Source organism: Callorhinchus milii, unplaced genomic scaffold, assembly GCF_018977255.1.
Source record: "Callorhinchus milii isolate IMCB2004 unplaced genomic scaffold, IMCB_Cmil_1.0 Scaffold3, whole genome shotgun sequence".
In the NCBI taxonomy this organism is placed as follows: domain Eukaryota; kingdom Metazoa; phylum Chordata; class Chondrichthyes; order Chimaeriformes; family Callorhinchidae; genus Callorhinchus; species Callorhinchus milii.
In genome coordinates this window covers 12815168-12836689 of record NW_024704744.1, presented here as the reverse complement: position 1 = coordinate 12836689, position 21522 = coordinate 12815168, and the positions used below count along the sequence as shown (strand labels likewise).

General features: G+C 39.7%; 1 protein-coding gene across 1 annotated transcript in view; it reads left to right on the top strand.

Moving 5' to 3' along the window:
* The window catches only part of LOC103185964 (myelin transcription factor 1-like protein), a 178796-nt gene that overhangs the window by 147350 nt on the left and 9924 nt on the right, over positions 1-21522 (top strand). The window contains exons 17-21 of the mRNA XM_042333467.1: positions 4481-4564; positions 8141-8362; positions 9752-9843; positions 18837-18940; positions 20068-20211. Coding sequence (XP_042189401.1) covers positions 4481-4564; positions 8141-8362; positions 9752-9843; positions 18837-18940; positions 20068-20211 — 646 coding nt within the window. The remainder of the gene's footprint in view (positions 1-4480; positions 4565-8140; positions 8363-9751; positions 9844-18836; positions 18941-20067; positions 20212-21522) is intronic.

The following is a 21522-nucleotide window of genomic DNA, read 5'->3' as shown; positions in this document are numbered from 1 at the left end:
TGAATTGCTCTAATGAGTCGCTTCCAGCAATATACAGAGGAGATTAAGAGTGTGGATGCAGGGAGTAAAGAATGTATCCTTCAAAGCTTAAAGCCCTCACGTAGTTTTCTTATACAGACTAAGAGATCATAAAGTCGATGAGAAAAGACTCCTGAGATGTAGCACCTTAGCAACTGAGACCACATCACAAAGCCAACGAGCAAAAGAAAGAAAAAATAGTCTGGTGAACTCAGGCAAAACACAGCCAGCAGAGAAAGAGAATGCAAGATTAAAAGAAAAGTGTTCCATTAGAATCAGGTCTGACAATGACTCTTATGACCTGCTTTCATTTGCTGCTTTTGAGAATCACCATTCAAACCACAGTGAGAAAAGACCATTGAGATTGGAAATCCAACCTGGAGCCATTGATCTGAAAAACTTGACTACAAAACATTCCACACTTGATTATATGGGTCAGCAAATGTATAATACTTTTCATGCATCACTCAGATAATGACAACACACATCCTTTATTCCATGATCAGCTTGAGCAGCTAAGGTGTCAAACCAAGGCTTAGCATACAATACTAATGTAATTCAAGCAAATCCCCTGGAAGACCAAGTTGATGCCGGAATTTACGGCACTTAAATGACATTCCACAAGTGACCATGGGTGGCTTTAGCAACAAAAATGTTCTGATCGGCTTTGGGACCAAGCATTGTTCTGAACGCAGTATGGGGAAAGGTTTCACGTCCACGGCTAGTCTTTAGTTAGTGACTGGAAATGACATTGTACCTTAACAGATTGGATGCGTTAATGAACACAACTCTGTCTCCAGGTAGTACTACAAAAAGTCTGAGATAGACTTTAGATGCAGTTATTAAAACAAGCACCACAGATGTTTTCAGAAAATATAGCATCAAAACATGCATTTTATTGTGTGAAAGACAAGCCAACTGCACCTGAATGGAGTGACTTATTCCTATGTGGCAGCAAACTGACAATTTCAAAGAGGTTATACTTGCTGCACCATTGCCCCAGCCCATAAAGGATCCCAAGATGTAGTTAAATCCAGGTAATTATGGTTCCTCAATGCTGACAGCTATGTAAAAGTTAGAAGTATCTCCCCTGCCAACCTCTAATGATTGACTATTGCAAACCAGAACTACAGGAGATAGAACTACAACTGACTATCAATTTCTGTGGCCTCACTATTAGTGGATACTTTCCAATCGATGAATAGTTGAGCTTTCCAGAACTTAAGACACAGACAACAGTCTCAGCTACTCCTGTCATGAAAGAACTCCATAAAATCCTTTGGTCAGCGCAAGTCATTCCAATGATCGATAAAAGTGCTAACGGCTCACCTTGCAATGGGCACCTGCTTGCCTTGTTTGCTGACTGCTCTGTTTCGAGGATAGTAAGATAATTCAGCATTGGTCGCAGGCAATGGCAAAGTCAAGAAAGGAAACACGGAATAATAGTTTGGGCTACACCAAGACAAGCAGGACAAGAAGGAATGGGTTCAGGGTGCTGAAGGGCAATTTTACAACAACAACAAATTGCATTTATATAGTGCCTTTCATATCGGGACTTCATCCCAAGACGCTGGATGGTCAAAAGTTTGCATTTTAGGACAAACAAACAAAATAAAGTTTTTCTTTATGAGTTTACATCTTTTCCACAGGGTAATCAACAGCTGGGATAGGTTACTGGGAAGAATGATTGAGGCGAAGACACTTAATACCACTATGGGATGATATAAGGGTGGGTTATCTGGAAAGAAGAAATTAAGTGAGTATTTGGCCCTATTTGATCCCAATCTCTCTTATCATCTTGAGTAGAAATTGATGAAAAAAATTGAACAAAGTTCTTTACACTTCGGTAGAAGTGAAAGCTCTCTGTCAGAAATTATATGTTTCTGAGAAACTACCAAATGACTTCACAGAGCAGTGTACTGGTGCTCCATCAGCAATGACATTGTTTAATAGAATTCACACTCCGCCCAAAGGGAGAAGAGAGATCTATCAGAGTGACAGAGGAACTGCAGAAGAGAAGATGAAAAGATACCCCAATGGACACAAGAGTGTCAAAGGACTCTCACCTCAAGTTGGGGATACTCTGCTTGCAAACAATCTACAACCGCACAAGTTCATAACTCCCTATCATGTGATTAAGAAGAAGGGGACCATGATTGTTGCGAAGAAAGGCATGAAGTTACCAGAGACTTCTTACATTTCGATCTTCTGCTTTAGGGTCACCACTTACCTTCCCATGACGCCAAGACAGATGATGATGATGATGATGATGATTTCTTTATCTCACACTAGAGCCAGCAGGGCTTCTGGTTATTCAGTACGATACAGCTCAAGGAAACAGAGGCGAAATATGCCAGCATCACAGGAAGGAGACGTCTTTCCAATCTAAAGGCCTTTGCATACAGTATCACTTCAAGTAAATAATACATAGTATTTCCATTATCTTAGACACCTCTATCATATGAACTTTCTCTGTTCCTACGAAAAGATTCCAAACCTCTCCAGCCTCTCCTTATAGCTCTCATTTGCTCTGTCTGAATTTTTAAAAAATAAATTATAATTTGGTCACTCAATCCATGACTCTTTGTGGGACACCACTGTGTGCAATTGGGTGTCGTGTTTTCCACTTTACCGTACAATCTGTGAAGCACTTTGAGACATACTGAAGATGTGATAAGGTGCTATATCGAATGCAAGGATTATTATTATTATTATTATTTAATCTCTGGTAACATCCTCGTGACCCGATACTACATTAAAGTAAGAGTGTGGGGTCATCGTGAGAATGGGAGGAAGAGTTGCAAAGTTCAGAATATATGAAGATAAGGAGAAACAAGAGACACAAATTCATATTTTATTGATACAGAAAGAGAAGAAAGGTTTGAAGGAGAAAGAGGTTGAGAGCCAGAGATGAGAGAAGGATCATCTGTCAGACGACAACTATTTTCTTGCATCCTCTTTCGGAGTTCAGGAGAACAGCTGAAAGAGCCCACTCACACTTTCAAAAGAAAATGCTGTGAACTGACAACACCGACAAAGGGGCTTTTCTAAAAAAAATGTTTCCTAATCAGCCTTGAAGCTAAACAAATTGCCAATGATCTTATTCGGAGATCACTGTTTACTTGAACTTATTAAACTGCCCTGCCTGATAGCTCTGCCTTGATGCAATATAGCTTTTGACTTTGAGGTTTCAGCCAGATGGACTGCAATATTCTTTCTCACTCTTGCACTTTCTAAAGTGCAGTGTATTTCATATTCCTTATGTGTTGGGTTCTCGACCCCATTTGTGTCATGTAGGAAAAAGGCACTGACTGTTCCCGTGCAGAAAAAAATCTACAGTGGCATTGCTAGGGTGTAGGAGCTGCCTATTTACAACAACTCAAAAGGGAAATTTATATTTACATTGCACTTTCATGTTGGGAGGACGCCTCAAAGCGCTTCACCAGTGAGGAAATGTTAAAGGGCTGTCTAAAGAGGGGGAGAGAAATACATATAGAATAAACAAACAGAAAACAAAGAAAGCTGGAATGTTTGAGTTTTTTTTAAGGGGAAAATGCCTATTAATTACATACAATAATTCATGATCAAGTATTTTTTATCAATTCCAAAAAAAACTAAAATTTTATTCAGAGAATGAAAATATTTAAGCTCTGTGTCTGACGAGATTTGGGGGAAAATACCTACGAAATGTCTACCCATCCCAAATATTTCTTGTTCACTAAATGGATGTTTAAATACCAGCTCCTGCTGTGATTCTGGGGAAATGGTGTCCTTGGGACAATTTTCTAGTTTTACTTTGTTTTCAGCACCACCTGCTGGCTACATGAGAAACGCACTTAATCTTTCTGCTTTGTGTGAACACTGGTCTGCAAGTGTAACCCAGCCAATGTGCAGATCATTAAAGTATTTTGTTAAGGACGCTAGAGAAAGTCAAGAGTGAGGAAAGCCCTCATTGCGAACCACAGCTCATCCTTCTTGAAAATGTTGTGCGCTTTGGCAAATGATTAGACAAGCTAGGGCTCTTCAGTCTTGAGAGAAGAGGGGACCTCATAGAGCTGTGGAAAAATCTAATACTTGACTATTCAAGTGAAAAAAACCTGCTGGTATCTTTAATGTTGGAGTCAGGAATAAGGGTAAATTAACGAAAAAAACGTGATATGAAAGTTCTAAATTCACATGAGTGATTGTTTGACATATTTGTGGTGGTGCATGTAGCTTTATTTATTATTTTATTTCATACTGCGGTCTAATTTGCAATATTTCTTATCAGATTTGTTCATAAGAAATGTGTCATTCTTATTTTCTGAGACATCAAATGCACATTCCATGTTTTAGAATGTCATAAGTACCTATTTCTTTTTAAGAAATCTGAGAAGTGATACCACAGATTTGACCCCCAAATTGACATATATGGGAGCGAAAAAGAGCAATGACCATAGTTTAAATATATATATTTCTATAGCCTTTCAGGCTGCCCCCGAGCAAAGAAAAGTGGAATCAAAATAGCTCAAAGCAAGGATGACAAAGAAGATCAAGAACCTATCAAGTAAGTACAGGTACTCTTCACGTTAACAGCAAATTCAGCACAGAAATATTTAATTAAAAAAGAAATATGATGGATCATGTGTTAGTTGTAAGTAAGAAAAAGAACCTGACCTAGAATACAATATTGTTGAACAGAACACGTCAACCAAAATATTGCATTCATGTGCATTTATAGTGATTCGCTGTAAATATAATTTTCTAATAATTTCAGCAAACACAGTAAAAGCTAGGCCTGTTTGTTGTGAAATGGTATTAGAGATTGCTATTTATTTAGTGAAGATATTAATAGACAATGTCCTGGCTAAGCTTCATAGGAGTTCCTGGCCAAACACAAACACAACCCAAGTCAAGCTGTAAAATAAACACAGCACAGAAGAACGGGGTGCAAATTATAATCTCTTGCCTCAATGCTATTTAGTCATAACAAAATTTACATTGTTAATTCAAAAGAGCAATATCACCAGAAACCTAGGTACACATAATCAAAGGTCAGCTTGAAATGTCACAACCGGGCCCTATCCCTTGCACCACAAAAAGGGAGACTGCTCCAGGAGAGTGGAATCCATCATCTGCGAGAACATATCTGCTCATCACTGTACTCATAAGACACCAGCAAAAGAACAGCAATAACAACAGCAACAACAAATTACATTTGTGAAACTCTTTTTACGTTGGGAGGACATCCCAAAGCGCTCCCCAGTCAAGGATGTGCACCCGAGCTGGGGGTTGGGATCAGGAGGGGTGGAGGGCAGGGAAGGTTGGAGTAGGAGGGTGACCGAAGGCCCGGTCGAAGAGAAAGGTATTGAGATGGGCCTTGAAGGAGGGAAGGGAGGGGGCAAGGCAAAGAGTGTGGGATAGAGTTCCAAAGGGTGGAGGCAGAAAGGCTGACTGCTGATTGTGGGGTGGCCAGGGCACGGGATGTGGAGCAGGCAAGAGTCTGCCAAATGGAGGGAGTGAACAGGCCGGTATGGGGTTAGCAGATCACAGAGGTCACAGAGCAGTATGCAAATAGATACGTAGGCGACCTGCAAGTACTGGGATTCACTGTAATCAGCCGGAGTATTTATTTCTTGATAATGTGTCAGAGGATATTGCTGGTAACATAACAGGCAATATTGCCCTCATTATGAATGTCATGCCAAACTACTCTCAGGTTGATTTACCTCACAAACCTGGAACGTGTTTAGAAAGTAATAGCTCAGTTAGAGAGAATTTCTTTTTTTTAAAAAACAAGTGAGCCTATTTTCAAACATAAATAATTTTCCACAGAAAAATTACACTTTTCACCAGGTCGTTTCTGTGATATTTCGAAAAAAAAACCTCTGCAGATCAAGGTGGAAAGGTAACACTGAGCAATGGAATAGAATTTGGTCACCCAGAAATCAGTAACAGGCAATCTTGGCAAAGCTAGCTTTCTTTTGCTCTGCCCTGGGGGTTCCCAATTATAGTCAGATGAGGTGCACCTACCTCAGTCATCAATCTTACTGAGGTCTAGATGGGACACTGGGACTCCGAGTGCTGCCAGCTATACTGTGCGTGGTCAGGATATGGCTTCACATTTCTGTCGCAGTCCCAGATGTTACGGAGAACCCCTGGTCTAGTCAATTAATTGTTCAGCTGAGCACGATGACTCCTGTTCTTCCTGTCCACGCTTCCAATTATTTGTAATCATTAGTTTTCTAATCTTATATATTTATTGTACTCTTCTTTCTCTTTTTTGGATTAATTTGACCTGGTTTCTGTTGTCAGTTATTTGCACTCTCCTGTCATTCCCTCCTTCCCTATGGGGGGGAACTATAATCTGAAAGTACAACAACTTGCATTTATATAGCGCTCTTCACACAGGGCAGCATCCCAGAGCACTTAAAGTAGATTGCATTGGAGCAGACATTCCTTGAGAATGGCATGAAGCTCTTCCTGTTTCCTTAGTAAGCAATCCTTTTAGAAATAACCCCATATTCGACCTCAATCTTGATAATGTGATAAGGCATATATCAAATGCAAGGATGATTATTTTTATTAATCTGCCCGAACAAACACCGGCATTCATATAGGGTCCTTTATGTAGCATAATGACTCGGAGTGATAATAATAATAATCCTTGCATTTGATATAGCGCTTTTCACGTCGGGAGGACGTCCCAAAGCGCTTCACAGAACATACTGTAAAGTAAATTGACTGTATATTTGTGGGCGAACGCGGCAGCCAATTGCGCACAGCAATGTCCCACAAACAGTCGTAGATTGAAAATGACCAATTTATTATTGTTTTTGGTTTTGGAGGGATTATTATTAGGCGTGTGGAGTAAGGAAACTTGCCCAAGGTTTCGCCCTGCCTGGATAACCAGGCCTTTAGAATGATTCTTTCCCATTTTCCAAAGCAAACATTCTTGGTGAGGTATCTGAGTGATACCGACAAAAGAGTTTCAATTTGAATAGTTTTGAGCTGTGGTCAACATCAACTGGGAGGTGGGTTGACTCAGCACCAAACAATTTTTACATAAGATCTTCAAATAGTGAGGTTCAAACATTTATTTCGTTTTACACAAACATATTAATTCATAACCAGCCTTGTTCATGAAAACACATAAAAGTTAAACATCGGTTTAGGAAACAAATATTACCTTCTCAGATAAAGGCAAAAATCCATCAGACATTTGGGATATTGTTTTTAAAATCACAGTAACAATTGTAATTGAAACATCCTTTCATATTCCATGGGTTAGTTTCTTTTCCTATACTTGCATTTATATATCACGTCATTGAGATGTTTCAAAGCACTTCACAGAATATACTGTAAAGTGAATTGACTGCTTTTTGGGGCAAAACATGGAAACCACTTGTGCACAGCAGTGTCCCACAAACAGTCGTGGATTGAGTGACTTAAATATTTTTTTTGAGGGATAATTACTCCCAGAAAGCGAGACGCCAAATGACTAACAACCGTATTAACAACCCAGGCTCGACTATGCAAACTTGTCGGCCTTCCCAACTCCTCCCTCCACAGGCTGCAGATAATCCAAAACTCTGCAGCCCGCGTCCTCTCCTGCACCAAACTCCATGACCCCATCTCCCCCACTTTCGCCCAACTTCAATGGCTCCCTATCCTTCAGATGATCCAGTTCAAGATTCTGGTCCTCACCTACAAAGCCCTCCACGGCCTCGCCCCACCCTACCTCTGCAACCTCCTAATCCCCTACCAACCCGCCCACTCCCTCCGCTCAGCCGGCTCTGGCTGCTCCACGTCCCCCGACCCACCCGCCCCACCATTGGCGGGAGAGCCTTCAGCCATTCTGTCCCCAACCTCTGGAATTCCATCCCCCAATCACTCTGCCTCGCCCTTCCTTAGCCTCCTTCAAGTCCCGCCTCAAGACCCTCCTCTTCGACCATGCCATTGGTCACCCCCCTTCCCCTCTTCTCCCTTCTCCCCCCTGACTCCAGCTTGGGTCTGAAATGCTGTACACTGTCCAGCTCCTTGGGACGTCCTCCCGACATGAAAGGTGCTGTACAAATGTAATCTTGTTGTTCTATTACTACTTATTTCTAGTTAAACAGAGGAGTGTTTCTTTTTATTTAAGATGTCCGGTTCCTGGGTGTGACGGTCAAGGACATGTGACTGGAAAGTACGCATCACATCGCAGTGCATCAGGGTGCCCTCTCGCTGCAAAGAGGCAAAAGGACGGTTACCTCAATGGCTCCCAGTTCTCATGGAAGTGTGGGAAAACAGAAGGAATGACTTGCCCAACCCCAGGGTGTGATGGCTCAGGACATGTAAGCGGCAGTTTTCTTACCCATCGCAGGTAAGAAATTAGGGGACCGTTCTTGAAACTACTATCTCGAAGTTAAGGCTGCAATGGTTACGGAGATTCTGATTCCAAAGATGTTATCAATGAAGCATACAGAAAGGCTTGAATTACTGTGAGCCTGTTTTCTTCCCCTTTTTCATTGTTTTTTCCTCTCCGGGTGACACTGACTGGGTGGGGGTGGGGGCTTGAAATTCTTGATGTGCCGGGTGTTGACAAAGAAAATGCAAACTTTATGAAGTTTACTGGTATTTGTGGGTTCCAACTGCCCAGTAGTACAATTCTGGGACATTTTGAAACTCAGCCAGGTTGTCAGGGTGAGATGGAGCACAGAGCGGAGGCCAGCACTTCCACTCCAGAGAGAGGAACATTAGAGGTTCTCTGTGGTCGCTCCACGCTGCTTTTTTTGTGCCTAGGAGCTAGTTACAATGGTCTGTGTTCTCATAGATAAAGACGGTATGCATCCAGTTTTCACACGTAGAAGAAAGAAAATATTCAGCCAAAAGTGATTTCTATCTAGGCATTTACTTAATCCATACGAGTGAAATTTGTGACTATGTGGATGAGAGTAGCATGTTTTGGAATATTGCAGTGTAATTTTTAAAAATTTGGTCATGCAATCATTATTAACTCAGAACCTATTCACGAGGCTGATGGGATTATGTTGTTGATATTGGTACAGGAAGCAGTTTGACATAAGAATCACATTCACACTAACAATAACTGGAGCGCAGTGTGACAGGCTAGGTAGGCAGGACAAGAGCTCACAGGTTTACGGTTTTTAAGGGCCACTTTAGGACAGGCACCAGGATATATTTATTGATATATATGGTAATCAACAGCTGGAACAAGTCACCAGGAAGTATCTGAGGTCAGCAACTTGCACTTATTTAAAGGGGACCAGGTTGGGTGATATTCTTTATTCAAGGCATTCTTGTCATGTAGTTGTGTGAGGTTAAAATGTGTGATATAGTATGTCAACTGACCAATGTCATCAACAGTTTCATCTTATGTGACAGATATTGGGTAGTAACTATTTTAATATATATAATAATGTACAATAATTACATGTTTTGTTCCCAATATTATTAGTAAAACTTATCTAGCCTTTAATAAATCATTAACAGTAATATCAGAATTTAGCAGAAATGTCCATCATGATTATTTTAATTGTTGTGTTTTATGATGTTAAGAAATAATGATCTGTGGCAATTATCATAGATTTTATGCATTATGATATGTCAGCGTATTGTTAAATCATGACAAATTAAATTTTTAACACTTGGATTTGTACAAACATTTGCGCTGCAAAAAGTATTTCAGTCCCCACTAATATCATTTGGCTAATCGGATTAATTTAATTTTTCTACATTTTCATGGTCTCAGCTTGTCAGGATGCCCGAGAGCTACTTCTGCGATGAAGAAGGCAAGGTTATCAGGAGAAGAGATGTTAACAATAAAGCAGCGGGCCAGTAATGGTAAACCCACTTTACTTACCTTAATAAGAAATAATAATATTTGTTACATTTGATGGGGCCCCTTATCACATTGTCGAAACATCTCAAAACTCTTCACAGGATTCCACTGTAAAGTGTGGTGACTGTGCACTTGTAGGCAAAACCTTGTGAACAATGTACACTTGACAACCATGAAAGTCAACAACAATAGCAACTTGCATTTATATAGCACCCCTCATGCAGGGTAGCGTCCCAGAGCGCTAGTCCTGATGGACAGAGTAGTCCGTTTTAGGAATCTTACAGGTAGTAAGTTGTTTAGTTTGGACTGGGTGCATTCTAGCAATAACAGAAAAATATCCTGGAAACTCAGTTGGTTCACATCGCACACAATATCCAAAAGTTTTTTAAGTTGAAATTCCAAGTATTTTCGTCACCTTTTTTTGAGATGAATAAAGGAGTACAATGTTTAATGGGGGAAAAAGCTCCTCTTGGGAAGAGGTAAGGATGTCTCCGTGAGGTGACGAAGGAGTAGATGAGGGTTTCAGCTGCATTGGGTATGATTCCCCAAATAAAATTTGTCACTCACTCCTTGTTTTTTGCGTGACATTGCTGTGCGCAAACTGGCTGCTGTGTTTCACCCATAAAATACAAAGTCAATTGACCTGTGAAGCACTTTGAGATGTCTCACCGATGAAGAGAAGATTATTATTGTTGTAAAAAAATATTTCAGCAGAGAAAGAATGTGACTATCTCTGAATTAATCAGAGCAAAATGGTGAAATTCATTTAGAAATGCACTAAATGTTAAGTTATCTCTGTGATCTATTGTGTATTCTGTATGATTCCACACACATCTTGCGTGCCATCTGAAATCAATCTTCAAAAGGCTATAAGAAGATTCCTTATGAATAATCCAATAAATAGGACCTATAATGTCAAAACTTCTCTAAGTGCTTCCAAAGTAATTCCTGCCAAGTGTAGTTACTGTGTAGTCAAATCTGGCAGTCTATTTGGAAACAGCCACGAGGCGAATGGCAAATTAATCTGGGTAATTATTGATCAAGGCAACTCGGAGAACCTCCCTTCATTTTGGAATTGTGTCATGTAATCTTTAATATCCACCTGAACAGGCAGATGGGACCTTGGTTTAACGTCTCATCAGAAAGACTGTACCTCTGACAATGTAATGCTCCTCAGCACTACATTGGATTTTAGCCTACTGTGAGCTCAGGTTGCACTGAGTTCCAAGTGTGGGTATAGTGTATTTTGTAAGTGTTGAGACAACTGTGAAAAACAACATTGGATTTAGCAACATTACTAAGGCAATAGGGTAATTGGGTATAATAGATTCAGCAATAAGTAACAGATCACATCAACTATCCATTGAAAGAGGCATTGCACTGTAAGCTAATAGAAAGGGCATCAAATTGAGTTAGGTGGTAACATCAAAAGAAAATGGAAAATAATAAGTAAATAATCCAGTAGAGCACTGTAAGATTTGAAGGCACTAACTCAATTTTGACTGGAATGAGTGAAAGCAGATCAAACTTCTATGAATCTTATGAATACCTTTCATCTTTCAGCAACCGACTTCCTCACAGCATGTTTCAGGCTTCAGAGGTCTGAATAATTCATATATTAAATGAAAAATAGTGGCTCATTGGCACATAATAATAATAGTAATCCTTGCATTTGATATAGTACCTTATTACGTCGTTGAGACATCTCAAAACACTTCATAGAATATATTGTAAAATGGATTGACTGTGTACTTTGTGGGCAAAATGTGGCAGCCTGTTGTACATAGCAGTGTCCCACAGACAGTCGTGGATTTAGTGACCAAATTTATTTATTTATTTATTTTTGCAGGGATTATTTCCCCGGGAAAGCAATCCACCAATCGACTACTGATCGGGTTCCTACCCACTGCTAGGTAAACAGAGGCTTGTGGAGTAAGGAAACTTGCTTAAGGCTTCACCCGGCCCGGGAAATGAACCCAGGTCCTCTCACTTGCGAGGCGAGCGCACTAACCACTTTGCTACAGGACTCCACAAACACGCTGGCCGACCAATGTGCTACCAAATAGTAAAGAATGGATTTCCTCTTCCCCCTCCTCCCTCCCCTCGCTCTGCCAAACACCAACTTCCTAATTTTAGCTTGAGGATCTGGAGAGAGGAGACTAAGAGGAGGTCACTTCCTCCTCCAATAACTCAGTTACTTCTTTCTTATTTATTTTTTACTCCTCCCCTTCCATCAGGTTATAAGTTTTAGAGTTCCTCACAATGTAATACAGTGAGACTAACCAGCAGGATCGCAAAATGATGTCAGTATTTTATTCGATCAAAGTGACATCGATAAGATGTTATTCTGTACATAAAACCGAGATGTGTAGTTTGAGAGATGGTGACCGCTTTAGCATACGTTGATCCTGTGTAGATGGATAATCTTTCTCATTCAGTGGTGACATCTTGCTCTCCTTATTGGTGTATTGTGTTCAACACTTTTAAACTGTAATCTCATGCCAGCCTCAGATCTTGTCTTGCTTTGTTACAGAAACTGCTCATGACCAGTTCATGCTGGTTCTTTATCTCTGTTTTACCTTTTGAACCCCTTATCAAGACCCCTGTGACAATCGTGCTTCTAAATGACATCTGTGTCTGATAGCATAATATTCCCCTTTCTCAAGTCTGAAAAACACGCAGGCTGCGGACCAAATCCTTCAAAGCTTCTCTCTTTTTATCAATCCTTTTTCTCATGGAATAACAGCCTGCTCGAGGTCACTGGCCGCATGAGATGAGCAGGGAGGTGGCTGCAGGTGTACTTTTCTTTTTTGTCAGAATACACTAAGTGTGAGCACAAAGCACATGTAGCAAAAATCACCAGTTTACAGGCTTAACACATCTCCCGAGTAAACATTTAAACGCCAATATTAGGTGGTACACAAGCAAGTCTAATGCATACCATTTAACCTGATCTGTTATGGTCTCGATGACCTTCTAGCAGGAAGAAAATAACTAAACGGTGGAGGAGTTTATTAAAATGCATGGTATTCAACAATATTTATATGAAGTAGCACTAGGTATGCTACAGAAAATATTTTATTCTGCAAATAGTAAAATCCTATTATGGTAGTAATAAAAAGTTCTGGGCACCACACTTTAGGAAGGATGCCAAGGCATTGGAGAGCTTGTAAAGGAGATTTACCAGGATGGTACCAGGAATGAGGGACTTCAGTTATCAGAAGAGGCTAGAGAAGCTAGGATTATTCTCCTTGGAGCAGAGAAGGTTAAGAGGAAATTTAATAGAAGTTTTCAAAATTATGAGGGGATTCGAAAGGGTGAACAAGGAGAAATTATTTCCACTGGCGGGTGGGTCGGTAACCCGAGGACACTGATGTAAAATAGTTGTTAAAAGTAACAGAGGGGAGGTGAGGAGAATTTTTTTCACACAGCAAGTTGTTCGGATCTGGAATGCATTGCCAGAAAGAGTGGTGGAAACTGACTCGATAACAACTTTTAAGAGAGAAGAAAATAACTATTTGGGGAGGACAAGTTTACAGGGCTATGGGGAGAGAGCGGGGGAGTGCAATTGATTTGGGTAGCTCTTCTCAAAGAGTCAGCACAGACATGATGGGCTGAATGGCCTCCTTCATTGCCGTATATTTCTATGATTCTATGAAAAGCCATGGTAACTACGGTGTTGCAATGGTTAATCCTCCTAGACTGAGGCAGGATGATCTTGTTTAATACTATATAATACTGTACATCTGAATTATTCATTTATCACACAATAAGCTTAATGTGGGTCTTGTTTTCTGACCTAGAAGTGACAAAGCTGAGCTGACATTTTTTTTGAAAATGTTATTTATAAATATAATATTTAGTACAACAGGAATCCCAAACACAAAAACAAACATCTTTTGTTACAATTTTTCCTCCTTTTCTCAATACAAAAAACATTCCGTTGTTTACGGTACATTCCTTCCCCGCACGAAGGTTGTGCACACAGTTTTCTGGACGCTCCCTTTAACACAGTGGGGAGTCTCGCCCCTGTGTACACCACATCCATGTGTACGCCCGCACATACCCTGATAAGGCGCACTTGCCACTTTCGGGAGTGCCCCGATGTGCACCGACCCGCACATGTTTACCGTAATACATTTTCGGGACACTCTTTGGTTACATCTCAAGTGTCCTTCTGTACCCTTACTTCAGTCAGTTTTGGGTGCACTCGTGACGAGCTCAAGAGCTAGCCTGATTGCTCAAACATGCAGCTTATCTTTAACTCTGTACTTGTATTCTTTCCCACATCAGGCTTCACATGCCCGTTGCCTCCATCCAGCGCCATCCAGGCTGACTTCAATGTGTATATGCGTACCAATCCAAAACATTCCTCAAATTGCCGATTTAGGTCATTCGGTCATTCCTAAAAATTCAAATCTACACCAACTGCACAAAATGTGTCTCCGTAATCGACTATGAAGTTACCCTGATAACATTTGATGAATTATGGCTTTGCAATCAGACAAAACACTTTTGTTGCATCTTATTGAGTAAGGTCCAAAACTATTAAAGATCAGTGAACATGAGGAGGATGTCCTGCTCCTTGCCAGGATCCATTCTCTTCAAACATGAAACTACATTACTGGTTTGTGAGACTTATGCATAATTATATCATGCAACTACACTAGAAGAGTTATAATAATAATACTTGCATTTGATATAGCGCCTTATCATGTAGTTGAGACAACAAGAACAACTTGGATTTATATAGCGCCCTCCACGCCGGGCGCTTCACAGTAACGGATCCCGGGGCCGACCCAGGGGGAGGGGGAGGAAGGTGACCAAAGGTGCGGTCAAAAAGAAAGGTCTTCAGCAGAGACCTGAAAATAGGAAGAGAGGGGGCGAGGCGAAGGGAGTGAAGAAGGGAGTTCCAGAGCCTCGGGGCGTAGTGGCTGAAGGCAAGGCTGCCGAGGGTGGAGCGGAAGACTCGGGGGACAAGGAGAAGGCCAGACCTGGAGACATCTCAAAACACTTCATTGAATATATTGTAAAGAGAATTGACTGTATATTTTGTGAGCAAATGTTGCTAACATTTAATCCACACCTTAATGTTTGTGCCAGGCACAAAAGAGCTTCTGTAGCTCAACAGCAACATTCTTTGCCAGTCAAATGGGTTGACATAGCATGCCAGCAGGCAAATTTCACACATTACTTTTTCTACTTTTGGAACTCTATCCCATACAGTGTTGACATCTGTGAATGTGCTTCATGTACACACGTTTTAACCATTCAATCAGAGTTGCTGAACCATGCATTAAACTGTCACAAATCTGTTATCTGTTAGTAACCCAAGACAATTTCTCCATGTCAATACAGTCAATTCACTCTACACTATATTCTGTGAAGTCTCAACAATGTGATAAGGTGCTATATTAAATGCAAGGATTATTATTATTATTATTATTAGGTCTTTCTATGCCTTGCAGGTACCACAGTCAGTATTGTGTGATATCTGGTCATATCACAGTCATTTATGTCTGCATCTGTTGTGAAGCAAATTAATATATGTAAAAANGAAAACTACAATTCCAAAAAGAGATCAACAATGCAATTGGATTGCACCTCCATTATAAAGTGCTTTGTTTGTAGTACTCGTGTGCTTAGAAGACAGGTGCATTGGGGACGTCCTGCACTGCAAGTATGTTGTGTCACTGCATAACATAACATAACCAGCTCGTGGTAGTAGGTTTGGTTACATACCATACATAACCTAACCGGTTTCAAGCATGTTAGGTGTGTATTGTTGCTGTGTTCAACCAAATTTACTGGAGTGAGTTGGTTAGGGTGTGTGTTGTGAAGCTGGTGGCTTTCTCCGCACACATCAGCGACAACCTAATGTCCCGGAAGACAATCAGTTTTTGTGCAGGAAGGATAATATATAACTAGTTCCATTAAGACTACATGCCCTATTAGTTTTAATAGAGCACGTTCATCTTATCTTTGGTAACTTTGTCTCTAAATAGAATGTCTTTGTTTTCATTTACTTGGCAGCAGAGAAGGAAAGGAAAGGTGGAATCCCAGGCTTGACATGAACTCAGTGCTAGGCAGCTCGTGATTAGAGATTACAAAAGCACTGAAGCATCAAGGCTGCCAAAGGTCATCAATGAAAGGAAGGAGGGCTAAAAATGAGGCATGGACAACATTATGAGAAAGTTTAGTTGTTATTATACATACCAAAGCGATAAAAAAATACCTACTGGTTGTTGATTGGTGTATCGCTTTCCGGGAGTAATAATCCCTCGAAAAAATATTATTATTTGGTCACTCAATCCACGACTGTTTGTGGGACACTGCTGTGTGCAATTGGCTGCCGCGTTTCACCCACAAACTACACAATCACTACACTTTACAGTATATTCTGTGAAGCGTTGAGACGTATTGAAGATGTGATAACGTGTTATATCAAATGCAAGAATTATTATTATCAAATGCAAGGATTATTAAGAATTTTGATCAGTCTGTCACCAATAGCTTGTTGGTTAGTAATCTATATTTTAGTTAGCAGCTGGCAAGATAGAATGTCCTAGTGGAGCTAAGATCTATGGTACAAGAGTAGTATCCACAGTAGTTTTAAACTTATAGGATTCAGGGACATTTAATGGATAGTAATGTGTAGTCATTTTTGCATTTGACTCAAAACACGGAATTGCAGTTTGGCAAAGCTGTTTTACCTGCTGCCATACTTCTATGAGACTAGATCCATGTTCCTCTTAAGTGCTTTGAGAGAACAGATGTGTAAAAGATAAACCGAGTAATCTACCTGTAGAGAAAAGGAGAAAGAACCAAATATATGTCATGTATATATGAATTACAATTTTTATTCAGATATTACCTAGGCGAGACTCTCTTTCACACCTTTATTTTTTAGTTACAGCTGCTTTATTGCCTATGTGTTTTTTTAATTAACATTATCCTTTCTTGCAGTATTCTCTTTTAGGACTAGACATGCACTTTAATGGGTAACGCAGAATCCTGTGCCTGGCTCTTTTCCTCCAATTTACTGACATCAGTTTCATACTTAATTTCAACTGCACAGTTACAACGTGATTCTGGAACTCCATCCTGGAGTCCCTTCGCCTGGCCCCTTCCCTCGCCTTCTTCAAGGTCCATCTCAAGACCTTCATCTTTGACCGTGCCTTTGGTCATCTTTCCCCGACACCCACACCCGAATTTGGCGCTGCCCCCTCCCCTCCCCCAAATCCAAACCCTAGCTTGGGTGCGAACCCGTGACTGTCCAGCACCTTGGGATGTCCTCCTGATGTTAAAGGTGCTATATAGGCACCATTTGTTGTTGTTGCCCTCTCAACATGAAAAGCGCTATAGCAAATGGAAAGATTATTATCACTGTATCATCCTTGAACACTTTATGGCTAATTTCCTATTTCTGACTTTCCGCATGCGCTGTGTTCAACTCAGATGGAGCAGAGATGTTTACAGTTTTCCCAGAGGCTTTATTTTTCTATTGCTAAAGAAGATGAGCTAGGAAATTTGAAAAGATACATCTACAAAGCATCGAATGCCTCATTTTTGCAGCTAGAGGTTGTTCAGAGCGGGAAATACGATTTGTATTTCTCACTGAAAAATTGCTGTTATCTTCAAGCGACTAAGTACATGCACCAAAAAAGTTAATGTGTTTAATGCCATTAATGATCCTGGAGTGCAATCAAATCTTAATGATATTAGAAAGCTTGACAGTGGTCCACCAAACGATCCAACATTTTTAACCCTATTTTAAGGTTGACTGCAATACAGATCTGATTTATACTGCAGGCAACTAACTAATTGATTCAATTCGTGGAGTCCTGTAGCTCAGTGGTTAGAGCACTCGCTTTGCAAGTGAGAGACCTGAGTTCAATTCCAGGCAGGGCGAAACCTTGGGCAAGTTTCCTTACTCCACACGCCTAATAATAATCCCTCCAAAACAAAACAATAATAAATTGGTCATTTTCAATCTACGACTGTTTGTGGGGCATTGCTGTGCGCAATTGGCTGCCGCGTTCGCCCACAAATATACAGTCAATTCACTTTACAGTCTATTCTGTGAAGCGCTTTGGGATGTCCTCCCGACGTGAAAAGCGCTATATCAAATGCAAGGATTATTATTATTAATTCTTGAAATTGCCTCCAGAGGTGGCTTTGGGAGCAAGGCTTAGAATCTAAATGACTCAGTTTTAAACCTGATTGTTATTGCACTTTTAGCATTGAATTAATGCAAGGACAGTGCTCAATTAATGCTAACTGTGCAGTTCAAATAGAGCATGAATGGGAGTAAACTAGAAGAAAAGAGGCAGGAGATAATTCTGTGTTGATGCCCATTGAAATGCATGTCCAGTCCTATAGAGGATACTGCAAGAAAGGATAATGTTAAAAAAAAACATAGGAAATAAAACAGTTAAAATAAACCAATGTCCAAGCTGTTAATTCTAATTTTCACACTTTCTCTTCTGTCATTTTTTGAATAATAACTTAATACCAATTTCAGATATAGTGAAAGACCATTGGTCCATCTCACATCCAATTTCCCACACAATTTCTTTTCATGAATATATCTCAAAATCTAATAGCACGGTTTCCTTTTAATCGATAATACCAGGATCATACAGGTATATTATGTGACCAAAACTGAATATGTTAAAAAATGTATGCAAATTCAATACCAAAGCTAACACTAATCTATCAGTAATTTCCTCAAGCCATGAATGTCTGTTGAAGTTTAGCCAATATTAACATTTTTATAAGCACAAATCTAAACCAGTGCAGTGCTGTGAATAAAGAGCAAAACATCAGGCTGATATTTTAATTTATTTAAAACAAAGGCAAAACATCGAAATGATGGATTACATCCGCAGCTAATATCTTTCTGAGTAAAATTTGAATTCCAAATAGAGCCTACTGTGTGCCAAGGAGGAATCGTCAATTATCCTTGGATTTCAACTTCCATTTTCTTCCGTAGGGATAGAGAACGATGAAGAAATCAAGCAGCTTGATGAAGAAATTAAGGAATTAAATGAATCGAATTCCCAGATGGAAGCGGACATGATCAAGCTTAGAACCCAGGTGGTGTTTCCTTTAAGTCTCACAGTATTCTTCAGCTGAAATTCTCTATTATAAAGTTCTTCTGGCACATTAGATATTCCTCAAGATCATAGAGGACATTTATTTATTTATATTTCTCCCCTCCCTTAGGTCCCCCAAACCATGCAGCATTCCCTGACTGAAAGGGTGAGTAGGTGATATTTGCTGCCTTTGCCACTTTGTAACAGGCTTCTTGAAGCTGTTTCAGAGTGTCCCAGGCTGACTTGCCTGATGATTTTCTCTCTGACCCTTTGAGGAAGCTTATGCTCTCAGCTCAGCAGTTTCCCTTAGTTCCTCTGGGTGAGATCAAGAAGCTGCCACACGGGGTATCAACCCACGTCCTCTCATTCGATGCATTTAGAAACCAGCCCACAGTGTCACCAGCTAATCTAATAAATATTCTTATATGTATTACAAAATTTGCTAAAGTAAAATAAAAATGTTATATGACTGTATTTCCAAGTCTTTATTTACAAGGTTATTGTCCAGGATAATTCTATTTGGCAAGGTGTGATACTTTCTAGACTAGCTAGGAATAGTGAGGAACATTCGTCTTTCTGTCCTTACTCGCCGATGACCTTTGCTATACTGTTAACAGAAAACATGCAAAACACCTCTATAAAGGATCAGGGTCTAGCTCCAGACATCCCGTGACTGATCAGATTGTCAACATAGCCAGAGGATGTGAATGCATACTGACCACTAAATAACCTTGAATGGGACAGGTTGATTTGTATGGCTGCCACTGATTAGATTCCAATACTAGGCTATCAGAAATGAATGCCCTCCATTAACTGAGCCGAATACAGTAAACGCTACCCTGTTAAGCACTATTATCACGGAAAACTGATGGCCACATGCACACAAATGGTGCATAAATACATGGGCCAATTTTTAAGTGAGAGGTCAGTCAAAGCCAAATGGGCAAAAGGCAAGAATTCATGAATTAACTTCAAATTGCCCAGTTAATGGATCACTTTGGGTTCTCGACTTGATTTGATATTTGTCTCTAATTTCTGTCTGTATGAATTCATGTTGCTGTACTCCGATTGATGTTGTATGTTTTGTGGTGTAGGTAACTAATTGATATTGTATGCTTTGTTGCTCAGATTACAACAATGGAGAATAACCTAAAAACGATAGAAGAAGAAAACAAAGCAATTGAACAACAGAACGAGTCCCTTCTGCACGAGTTGGCTAACCTCAGTCAGTCCCTTATCCATAGCTTGGCTAACATCCAATTACCACATATGGTAAGGTCTAAATTAAAAATGTGGTTTCTATCATGAATTATCAAAATTATGACAATAAGAAAGCTACAGTAAGTTTACAAATGTACATATATAATAAAGTATCAGGATGCATTCTTGTGCCATATTTCTTTAAATCTATTTAAATTCTACAAACTAATACATCGAGGCCATCTTAAAACAAATTCTTAGTTGTCAAAGAAAATGCTTTTTGTCAGAAAAAATTGACCTTGGCAGATTCTCTCAGATATTTCTAAAACTAGAAAAAGATTTGATTTTAGTCTAATCAGAGTGAGTAACTCCAATGTGCTGCCCTGTACTGCATTTCGTATTCCTTCCTTACCTTCTCCTAAATTGCTGCTCTGTAACCTCTGCATCATCTTAACTACTTCAGTCCAAATGAACAAATTGGACATAAAGCTATTTACAAATAAATGTTTCCAATGTAAATGATTTTTGAGGACTTACACAATCAGTAACTATGAAAGATGATATTGCTGTGTGTCTACCTACTTCTTGTAACCTAAAAATCTATCACAATCTTTCTTACTTCTGAGTACATCAGCTAATATCACGCCCCTAGTTCAGTCAACTGAGCATCAGATGGGAAGCATTTTGGTTTAAATCTTGGCTGATCCACTCAACTCTTCATCTTTTCAGGGTTAATAAAATTATGTGTTAGCCATAATGAAAATGATTGCTATTTTTAATGTATCATACACCAATTTGTGGATAAAATCCAACAAAGGAGCAAAGATGCTTCATAAGCATCTTTGCTCCTAATGATCTTTGTGAGCCCTCCAACAAACAAGCTTATAGCAGCCAAAGTGGCTGTCCCTTTATATATTCACCCACTTAAATCATAGTTGCATTTGAGATGGCGTTGTCAGGAAGGTGTGTGTGTGTGTCTGTACTAAATTGTGATATTTTATAAGGGTCCCTTTTAAGAAATTTGTAATTATCAAATTTCTAAAACACTGAATGTGTTGATTACTAAAAGCATTCTTCAGCACATTTAATGTTTTAAAAAATCAATAATTCCACATTTTTATTAAAGACATACTAGTCAAATTAGATACCAAGGTGTCTAGTCTAATAAGCTATTTATTGCAAATGAGAGGAAATTTAACTTGATTGCACTGTATGTTGATTTCTTAGCATGAAACATTTCTTAGCATGAAATGTTTATTGTATTCTTTACATCTATCCTGCCTGATCATCCACACTTTAGTTAGGAACATTCTGTGTACAGCCAGTTTAACGAGTGGGTAAGAGGAAAGCATTTGCACCATCAGATTAAGATCAAGATTTACA